At 40.6% G+C, this 11,309-nt stretch overlaps 1 protein-coding gene across 1 annotated transcript; it reads right to left on the minus strand.

The window, feature by feature from the left end:
* Window positions 1-433: 433 nt before the first annotated feature.
* Window positions 434-10,548, minus strand: LOC132827959 (uncharacterized). Its single transcript, XM_060844809.1, has 4 exons — window positions 10,363-10,548; window positions 5,469-5,629; window positions 4,727-4,897; window positions 434-1,102 (listed from the first exon to the last, which is right to left on the minus strand). Exons 1-4 carry the CDS (start codon window positions 10,391-10,393, stop codon window positions 434-436), a joined length of 1,032 nt encoding a protein of 343 aa, XP_060700792.1. The 5' UTR covers window positions 10,394-10,548.
* Between the last annotated feature and the right edge of the window lie 761 nt (window positions 10,549-11,309).

The raw sequence follows: 11,309 nt of genomic DNA on the forward strand, positions 1-11,309 counted from the left end.
ATTTAAGAGGCATTTGGATGGGCATGTGAATAGGAGGAGTTTGGAGGGATATGGACCAGGTGCTGGCAGGTGGGACTAGATTGGGTTGGGATATCTGGTTGGTATGGACGGGCTGGACTGAAGGGTCTGTTTCCATACTTTACATCTCTATGACTAATTACTAAACTGCCTGCCTGCCGGATGTGCAGTGCATATCTGGGCAGACATCCTTTGATACATTTGGCAATAGAGAAGCAAACAACTTGTGCTGCCAAACAGGGGACCCAGACTCCTCTTTAAAGTCCCTCACTAATTTTCTATCCAATACACTGTATCTTACAGATGAAAATGTAAAACTCCACAGCTATATATCAGCTTTATTACTCATAAACCTGTTAATGACAAACTAATTGGTATTAATTTGCTTTCAGTATTGGAATCTCTCTAGCAATCGCTATTCATTTGGATCATAAAATTGCAAATGCTGTCCAACATTAAATTCTAATAATTTGAGATTGTTTTCAAGTCGTTTGTAATTAGTCAGCTTCGTGGAATTAATTAAAATGAATGTGTCTAAGAATTCTAATTTCTCAACAATTTGCCGGTTAGCATATAGAAGCTGGCTTAGAGATTCACACTTAGCACTGATGTCAAATTCAAATTTTGGATTATTATTGATATATATATCAAAGCATAACTTATAAGGTGAACTTTCAAGTGAGTTGCATACCTGAACCCCAGATGGGAGATCATATTGACCACTATGTATTGTATCTACAACTTCAATTTGAAGTTCAGGTGGAAACCTTAATGATATTTTATTAAACTTTTGGGAGATACATACTGCCAAGCTAATGTACAGGTGCCATGTTTGACAGCACAATATATCAAACATAATTTCTTTCTGTTGTCTTCCTCTAACTGACACTACAGCACCAAAATAATTGTCTGTTTTTTCTCTGGTAGTAACATCCCAAAGATAGCAGCAGCAGATAACTTCTGATATAAAGATGTTTCCCAATTTGTTGCAATTGTTGCCAGTAAATTCCACAAGCATGTCACGATTTAGATCTTTTAGACATTTCAAAACTTCATTAAAGTCAGTTCCTATGATTTCAACAACCTGAAAAACAAATGTATACCAATCATTAAAGAAATTTATAGTATCATTCATGTCATTAGGACAATCTAAAGCCCTTCAAGATCAACAGATTACTTCTGAAATACAGTCACCTGTAGACAAACACAATAGGTTGTACAGAGCAAAGTCCCACTGGCAGGAATATGTTATGATCCCAGTTATGATAATACTGGACAAGTCTTTTACCAGTGTGAAATCTGGTTTGATGGACCATGAATTTTATGTTTTCTTGATTGTGTGAATATGACTGACCACCACAATAACCAAAGCTGCTAATACAATTTTAACAAAAGAACATCAAAAGCTCTTTCCACACAAAACGAGAAACAAACAAACTAATTTAACACAATATAAAGATTGATTTGAAATGGTCTTATTACAAATATCAACAGTAGATTCAATCCTTTCAACATCAACAACAGCCTCGCGGACAAACAAAACTCAGTTAGGGTCACTCTGTTTTTACTTTTAAAGTTCCTTGTTCTGTTTGCAAGGCTGTAATTGGAATCTTTTCAGCAATCTTTTGCATTTACTTGATGCTAATTCTTTAACGGTTTCGTGAAGAGATATCAGCTAAAGAATGAGCATCAAGTAAATGCAAACGATTGCTGAAAAGAAACCAATAAGTAACAGTTCACTTATTTGACACATTCCTTAAGCTTGTATAAATCATCATCTGCCTTGTAGGATGTCATCCTCTCTGACACATTAATGATAATTGCAGAAACAGAAGAGACTAGCTTCGAATAATTCAGGGATTATTTTCTTCGGCCCAGACCTGTTCTGGAAACTTTTAAAGTGAAGGCTAAAGTGACATTCTAATTGGTCCCCTATGGTTAATTCTGTTCTGCAGGGATGACTACGATTAACTTGTAATGTCTATTAGGAAGCTAAGTGGTCTGAGATTCACCCTCTTCCTAATACATGAGATGGATGCCTGGCCCTGCACGCAGCACTATTGTAATTAAAAGGTATTGATGAGCTCCAAAGGGCAGTACTGAAGTTCTGAACTGTATTCTAAGTGAATCTGATCTATGCCAAAATGATGTGGTGGGGCTGCATCAATCTTTGCTGCTCCCAATCGCTGCAGATGAAGTGTGCGGTTGGTGGTTGCCCATGAGCAGGTACTGAGATATTGTGAATTGCTGGCCTAGATTCCCACAGAAGATAGAGGCAGCTACCAGACTCTTGCATTTATGCAGGAAATAGCACCATCTATTTTCTCCCTGCTGCCTGGGAAAATACCAACCTGCACAGAACGGAGGTTGAGATTCGGCAGTAATGAGATATTAGTGTATGCAAATGCAGAATATTCTTCTCAACTGCAAGAATCTGTTTGTTCCATTCTCACCTGTGTCATTCAAAACTGGCGACAATTCCACCCAAGTTTCCTAATATTAGTGATGTATGCCATAGACCTTCACATAAGCAAGGTACAGAAATGTAGGAATTTTAACCACTCCTCCCAGCCACAATTAGCCGGAGATGTAGGAGGGGGCAATGGTTAAGTTACTGCAGCCCAACATTATTTCTGGTTTCTGAGTTCTGACAAAGTCATATCTCTACCAGCCTTGAAACATTAACTCAGTTTCTCTCTCTGCAGATGCAGTCAGACCTGCTGAATTTCTCCAGTATTGTTTGTGTTCTTTTCCTCTTTCTGGTTTGTCTGCAAAGGGTTGGTCAGTGACTGAGTAACACTGTAGGGGTGAGGTAGCTTCAAGCTGATGTTATAATAAGGCTGCATTCCTCAGATTGTAGTAGTCATTTAAATTTAACAACTGGCTACTGGATTTTGCCCAAGTTGATAGCACAACCTATGGGACAGGCTACGCACCCATCCCTCCCAACACCATCTTGGCCATTTAAATAGTTCAGGACAAGAAGTACTGATGATCTAGCATCAGATTGTAGCCCCAGTTCCCATAGACCTTCCAGACCATAGGGCTGCTTTCTCATTAGGGAGAAAGGACTGGTAGTGGTTTAACCTCAGGGTTCTCAAACCTCAGGTGAGGGGAGTGGCTGGGAAGGAGAATCCTTCGTGGCAACTCAGATAGTGCAGGAATTGAACCCATGCTTGTTAGCATCACTCTTCATCATTAACCGCCCAACCAGACAACTGAGCTAACTGACCCCCTAACCAAGTAAAACTAGGACTTGTTCTCTGTACTATATCATTGGCTGCTGAAATAAAATTCTGGTGCATTTCCAGTTGTAAACCCACCAAATAAGGCAGGTCCGGCCTGCTGTAAGGTTGCATACAAGGGATAGGAAAGGCAAGATTTGTGAACCGTGGATAACAGGAGAAATTGTGTGACTAGCCAAGAGGAAAAGGGAAGCATGCATAAGGTCCAGGCAGCTAAGAACAGAATGGGTCTTGGAGGAATATTGGAGAGTAGGACCATTCTTAAACGAGGAATCAAGCAGGCTAAAAGGGGTCATGAAATAGCTTTGGCAAGCAGAATTAGGGAACATTCCAAGGCCTTTTATTCTTATATAAGAAGCAAGAGGGTAACCAGAGAAAGGGTTGGTCCACTAAAGGATAAAGAAGGAAGGCTGTGTGTCGAACCTCAGAAAATGGGTGAGATTCTCAGTGCTTACTTTATTTCAGTGTTCACTCAGGAACTGGAGGTGATGAATGTTGAGATTAGAGATATAAGTTTGTTTACTCTGGATCACATTGACATAAGGAGGGAAGATGTGTTGGGTTGGCTAAAGGATATTAAGGTGGACAAATCTCCAGGACCGGATAGAGTCTATCCCAGATTGCTGAGGGAGGCGACAGAGGAAATACCTGGGACCCTGACAGATATCTTTGTAGCATCCTTAAACACAGGTGAGGTGCCCGATGACCGGAGGGTTGCTCATGTTGTCCCCCTGTATAAGGGTAGTATGGATATTCTGGGTAACTACAGACCAGTGAGCCTGACACCAGTGGTGGGAAAGTTGCTGGAGAAGGTACTTTGGGATAAAATCTATTTATATTTGGAAAAGAATGGGCAACATGGTTTTGTGCAAGGTAGATCATGCCCTACCAACTTAATAGAGGTGCTAATTATGAAGAAAGGTTGAGTAGGTTAGGATCGTTTTCATTAGAAAAAAGGAGATTGAGGGGAGACGTGATTGAGGTGTATAGACAGGGTAGATAGAGATAAGGGTATAGACAGGGTAGATAGAGATAAGCTTTTTCCCAGGGTGAGGTATTAAATAATGAGAGGTCACTCATTCAAGGTGAGAGGTGAAAAGTTTGAGGGAACATACATGACAAGTACTTTACACTGAGGGTGGTAGGTGCCTACAACGCATTGGCAGCAGAAATAGTAGAGGCAGGTACGGTAGATTCATTTAAGGTGTGTCTGGACAGATGCATGCGTAGTTGAGGAGCAGAGGGATACAGATGCTCAGGAATTGGGCGATAGGTTTAGACATTGGATTTGGATTGGCTTAGGCTCGGAGGGTGGAAGGGCCTGTTCATGGGCTGTAAAGTTTCTTTATAAGAATATTCAGGGTGTGAGGTATGCAAGGATTAAATAAGTACCTCCAACTTAAATCGACTAGAGCTAGCTTCTATTCTCTAACTGCTTTCTTGAATGGAGTACTTGAACTTACTGCACCAAGTAGCACTGCGTAAGGAGGACGTTTTGGGAGATGGGAGTCGTATTTCTGAAAGGCATCTGGATATGTTTCAGACAATAATTGAAATTCATGATGTTCCATCATTTCTTCAGGATTAATTATGGGAATATTAATGCGCCCACAAAATATAATTGCATGCACTGCCTGCAAAATATAAAAATAGACATTTTAATATACACTATTTAGGCGTTAAGAATGATATACAGTGCTTATGACACAAAGGTATTAAATCAAATTGAATTGAAGTGCAGTAAAAGCAGAAAGTATGAGAAATCTGCAGCTGATATCAATATCTGAACAAAGTAGACAAGTTAGGTTATTTGAATACGGTCTTTAAATCAGATGTAAGTGAAATCGAGGGCATTAGGGGACAGGTGCAACTTGGATGGAATATGAAGAACACAGTACTGCTGACTGGAGGGTGAAGAGATGCTCACTGTGGCTAAAGAGTCTGGGGATTCAGCTTTTGTCATGTTCATGTTTTAAGAAAAGGGAGGTGTGCCTTAATTGATAGTTTGAGAAACATTATGGTGTGAAAGAGAGAGGGGCTCTGGTGTAATGGGTCCCTAGCCCTATCTGCTGGCTCAACTACTGCCAACGCAATCAGGCAGCTGGTTGCAGAAAGCCAACCTGTCCACCAATACAAAATGTTTGAGAAGAAGCAAGTTCACAATCTACATTTTATGTATCTTTCATGAACAAGTGAAAACAATACCTCTTTAAAGTAGGTTCTTCCTTTTATTCGAGTCAGCTTTCCCTTTCGCACAGAGTTTGCAATGAATGATCGGGTAATCTTCAAAAACTGATTTCCACTTTTTACAAAGTTTTGTACCTCCGCTACTTCATGGCGTACCAAGTCCACCTCTTCTTTTCGAGCTCCAGAAGTAAATTAAACAGATCATTTAAAAGATTAATCAGAACAAACTCATTTTGTCAAACATTATTGCCTACCTTTTTCCTTCATTTTACTGTCAGTATGTGGTTATTGTTGGGAAACTGAAGCCAACAGAATTACACATTACAGCTAATTGCGGTGAAAAATCTATTCTCTTTAGACACTACCAGTTCGCAGTACGATTCTCTCACACCTGCCTGACTACATGTAAAATGAAACTAGGGAGATAAAACCTAGCACTCCAGTCAATTTACCCCAATTACCACCTCAAACCTGACCTGGAAACACGGTCATGACATACATAGGTACAGCATCGTTCCTGAGGAGTGAATCCTTCTCCTCCTGCGTTATGAAGAGTGAGGAAGGAATTGAAACAAGTTAGATTGGATGCAATGAAAGTGAGGTAATACAAATGATGTTTGTTTATGTTCTGTAGATGATAGTGTCACAAGGGTTAGTGGCAGAAGAGGTATTTTGTTTCCATTCCTCTGCTTGGTAACAGCTCAGAAAGCTGTCCTGCCTTTAGCCTATAATGAGTGGTTTTGCCAACTGCTCCCTGCTCTAAAATATATCACATCTTGGTTTTTCACTATAGACCTGTGAAAATATAATATCACTCAAAACCTGCCTTAATTCAATAATCCCTTTAAAGCTGAGATTTTGGTGTAGGTCGAACAGGTAAAAATTTAATTTTCCTGGACAGCATTTTCAGACCTGTTAGAGATTTAATGAACCTTTTAACAAAATATACATTTATTGAAACATATTTTACTCTTTTTACAAAAAGAAATTATAAAAATACAAAAACAATAGAAATAATACATTATTTTATTACAGTAATGTTAACAATAAACTACCTACTGCTCTGAGGGATACAATTGTCTTACATTTACTTAGCTCAAGTTAAAATAAAATAAAATTAAAATGAAATAAAATTACATTACATTATTTGCTGTACTTCCATTGAAGCTCCCATCTGCAGAACAACAGTTATTATTTACTAAGCCTCCCCCTTCCCCGGCCCACCCAGACCCATATACAGCGCTCATGACTATATAGAGGCCTTAATCAGTATCGCTGATAGGTCCGTGTTTATGTAATTTAGGAAGGACTGCCACATCTTATAAAATGACTCTGTTCCATGGTGCACCATACTTGTCAGATAATCTTGAGGGACGTATTCCATCACAAGTCTGCACCACCCCGCAAGATCTGGAGATTTTTCTGATATCCAGTTCATTAGAATGTTCTTCCTTGCACACAGTATGTAAATTAACCTCTTCCCATGCTCACCCAGACAGAGCAGATTCGGCAGTCCCAAAAGAAGAGATACAGGATCCGCCTTAACTTCAATACCCAGGATCTTATCCAACTCATTCACTATGGCACCCCAGTATCGACGAATCTTGTAGCAGGCCCAACAGCAATGTGTAAGGGGGCCTGTGCTGATTTTACATATGGGACATCTTGGAGAACTTCCTTTCTTAAACCTTGCTAACCTCCCTGGTGTCATATGGGCCCTGTGAATGATTTTCAACTGCATTACTTGTGCTTTATTGCATATTGAGATTTTCGTTACATTCTCCCACATATCCTCCTATGTTTCCGACGAAATTTCTTCCTCTAGCTCCTGATTCCAGATCCCATGGAGTCTCTTGTGCGGGTTGGAGTAGAAGGTAAAATCCCTTCCATTAGGGTGGAGACACCTCCACTAACCACAAATCCTTACACAAGTCCACTAGTTGTCTTGATTGCAGAAGTGTACCTGACAGACCCCTTGGCATCCGGTCTACCCCAGGGTTAATGAAATGATTAAAGTCTCCTCCTATAATCATACAGCGTGCCTCAGCTATTAATTTAGAAACAGCATCAACTAAAAATTTGAGAGCATGCACTGGGGGACAGTAAACATTCAGGATGCTCTTCTCTATGTACCAGAGCCTGGAGAATAATGAACCATCCATGCTCACCCTTGATTTGATCTGTCACCTGAAATGAGAGATTCCTTCATACTAGTATGGCCACTCCTCTGCTTTTGGAGTTAAAGGAGGAGATATATACCCTATCCTGCTCTAACATCAGATATTCCCCATCAGTTAAATGTCTTTTGCAGCAGAATCAACTCTTTCCTTCTTAAGGTTTGAGAGCACTTTTTTTCTTTTTAAATGGGGGAATGCTTCCCCTTTATATTCCAGGTGCACCATCTGGACAGATCGCTAGCCATGACCACCCACTGCAGCCTGCAGTCCCCAGAGAGGAAGTAGCCCAATCAATGTGTGGTGAGTGGAAAAAAACACAGACTTAAATGAAATCTAAAAGCTAGCCCTAAAAAACACTACTAAAACTCAAAAATTAACCATTACTCCTAATTTAAACAAATAAATACAAACCAAAAATCACGAGAGATCTTCCTCCTCGCCCATAGGGGGCATTCACTTCCCAACCTTACAACCAGACTGACACCTTCCAGTTAAGATCACGCCCCAAACACAGGCAATGGAGAAAAACATTTTATTTACACTCCTGCAAGTCAACAATGGACGCCCTCCTCCCCCTCCACACACCGAAGTAACCACCCCTCACCAGAAAAAGAGAACGGTGAGGTAACAGATAATTACCAAATGGATATAAACAAATAATAGATAAGGATAATATAAATGGATATAAACAAACCAAATTTTACACCAAAGCAATACCAAGTCTATAAAACCAGAAACCATGAGGGAAAAAAAAACTATGCCATTGTTTTCAAACATTTTTTCCTCTTTCCCCCTCGGACCAAGTCAATTATTTCAGAGAGTTCACAAATTTGTTTGCTTTTTCCGCCGAGTCAAAGTTAGAGACGGATCCCCCATAATTAAAACGCAGTGCTGCCGTGTACCTTAGAGAATACAAGACATCCGAGGGGCAGATACCTTGGAAGGCCAGGTCCAAGCCCTGCTCGAACAGGATGACGACCTCGAAAATGGAGGTTGGAGAAAATATTTACGTAAAGTGGGTCTTCCAGAGTGTGAGAGTGGTGAGAATCTGGTCAAGTTCATGGAAAAGTGGCTCCCGGAGTTGCTAGCATCAGGTGAGTGTGGCGTGGGCCCACCGGATCACAACACCCCCACCCAGTCCTCGTGACTCCAGCACTATAAAGAAAAGCAGTTAATAATAGAAACATCCAGAGAATTGGGAGGAGATCCGCAGGCTCTGGTATATAAAGGCTGGATAATAAAATTTCTTCAAGACTTTTCTGGGGCTATAATCAAGAAGAGGAAGTCTTTTGATAAGAAAAAGTTAATCGACTTAAATATTCAATATCCTAAGGTACCCGGCAGCACTAGGGGATTTGTCTATACTTTTGACTCGGTGGATAAAGCAAAAGTTCTCCATCGCAGTCTCCAATGTCGCGGTCCTTTGCTCAACTGCTTCCAAGCGTGGTTCCAATAACTGAACCTCCTGCTCAGGCTTTTTCGGAATGGGAGAAATTGGCTCCAGCACTGTCAATTTTTTCACGGAGTTCTGCAAACTGAGTAGATGCTGCTGCTCCACCGAGCTCAAAGGAGTTGAAGCAGCAGCTGTGGGAGTGTGTGCCTGCTGTGATTCCTTCCCTCCATTTCCCTTACTTGTCTTCATTTTGACTTCAGAGCTTTCAGGTTCAATTTTAAAAGATTCTTGGTCTTCTACCTGCTTTGTGTAAATGACTTTTCTTAGAGGTGGCTAATTAGGTGGGTGGGGCAGACATCCACCTTGACTGAGGTATGGCACAGAATCCAACACAGCAGACTTTTCAATCCGCCATCCCTCAATAAGCCTCTATTGAACTTTATCAACCAACCGTCAGCCTAAATTTGGTTTACATTTTGAAATAAAATCAATTCGTGATTTATCTTTTGATTTTATGATCTTGTCACTTGATTTGAGACACTCTAGAACTGGCACACTGGGTATAGTCAATGCTGAGATTAGATTAGATTACTTACAGTGTGGAAACAGGCCCTTCCGCCCAACAAGTCCACACCGACCCTCCGAAGCGCAACCCACCCATTCCCCTACATTTACCCCTTACCTAACACTACGGGCAATTTAGCATGGCCAATTCACCTAACCAATAGGTTTTCAGACTAAGTTACTTACAGAATATAGAAAGCAGACAGGAAAGCTGAAGTTGATGTCAACTGGGAATTAATAGTAGGAAAATCATGGTTCCTCCATACGCACTGAACCAACTGATCACGGCCCAATCCATGGAAAGAAAAACCCATCTCATTCAAGATAAATAATAATGTCTTGTTTTACAATTTATGTATTATTCTCTATCTGGTGGCTGACGTCACCCATTAGGAGGAGAATTAAAACGCTGTTGGGTTTTTTTTGCATCTCAGTATTACATAAAACCACAGCATTAGCCAACTATACCAATGTACAAATTACTGCCTGTTAGTGTGACATGTTAATCTGAGAATAAAAGGTTTAGCTTTACTGAACGAAAAATACAAGCTCTATGAGAACAAACGTTTTAAGACTTAATATCTGCAATTCCTTGCCTAAGTAAAAATATAACATTTCCTATTCCCACCAAGACTCCTGCCTTGATCATCAATACAATTCAACACATTTTAACCTATCAATGTGGTACCATTACAAATTGCAATTTACTTGCTGATCATTGTAACTATTTTACTAGCCAACGTAACTACATATGTTCATTTTGCAGACGACCAATTACCTGATATCTCTCCGATATGTCGGTCTCCCATTCTGCATTGCTCAATTCAAAGGACAGCCAGTCGATGACCAGACTGAAGAGTGTGGGTAGTTACTGGACTTTACTGAAGGGGGAGCTTCTGTTTAACTGGAATTGGGAACTTGTTGTTCCACAACCCCGGAAGAAAGAAGCAGCACATCTAATCCCAGGACCTGGAAACCAGCTGATCATCTGACGCAACGATGAAGAAACGAAACTTTATTCTTGACCGACTTCCTGTTTACAGATCGGAACAGGTGTCCAATTGGTCAATGCAGAGTTATGATAGAAAGGGGATAGGCCGATTTTAGAAAGAGCCGCAGAACTTGTCTGGTATTGGAGATCTGTTGGACACTTTGGGGTAGATGCAGACACGAAAACATACACGAACGATCCGCAGAACGTTGGCGACCGATTGCAATGCATCACTGCGTGTTACAAAGTTAAAAATCACACAACACCAGGTTATAGTCCAACACGTTTATTTGGAAGCACCTGCACTATAACCTGGTGTTGTGTGATTTTTAACTTTGCAATCGTTCGTGTATGTTTTCGTGTCTGTATCTACCCCAAAGTGTCCAACAGATTTCCAATACCAGGCAAGTTCTGCGGCTCTTTCTAAAATCGACTTTTGTACGCCCCAGTCCAACACCGGCAGCTCCACATCATGACTGCGTGTTACAGACAGCAATGGTGCAGAGTTGATTCCTGACTGAGGAAGGGTGAATTTGGCTGAGACTATCTTTCAGAACCAGAATCCCCCCCTTGTCTTACTGTAGGCATAAACTAAGTTGCCATTTTGAAGACCTAAAGTTCGATTTGTGTCTGTGAATGGAAAGATAAAGACTTTTCAGTTTTGTTTCAGCACGTGGATGGTTGAGTATCGCTTAAAAATGTGATGTGGAAGCTTTACGTTTGGCATTTATGGG

Source organism: Hemiscyllium ocellatum, chromosome 25 (assembly GCF_020745735.1).
Source record: "Hemiscyllium ocellatum isolate sHemOce1 chromosome 25, sHemOce1.pat.X.cur, whole genome shotgun sequence".
Lineage (NCBI taxonomy): Eukaryota > Metazoa > Chordata > Chondrichthyes > Orectolobiformes > Hemiscylliidae > Hemiscyllium > Hemiscyllium ocellatum.

What these genes read in the sequence shown, in the direction of transcription:
- LOC132827959 (XM_060844809.1), bottom strand. Translation starts at nt 10,393, where the DNA reads ATGGGAGACCGACATATCGGAGAGATATCAG. An exon ending in GAAGAACCTACTTTAAAGAG is followed by an intron (nt 4,898 to 5,468) that starts GTATTGTTTTCA and finishes TATATTTTGCAG; the next exon opens with GCAGTGCATGCAATTATATT. An exon ending in ACGCAGTGCTACTTGGTGCA is followed by an intron (nt 1,103 to 4,726) that starts GTAAGTTCAAGT and finishes TTTGTTTTTCAG; the next exon opens with GTTGTTGAAATCATAGGAAC.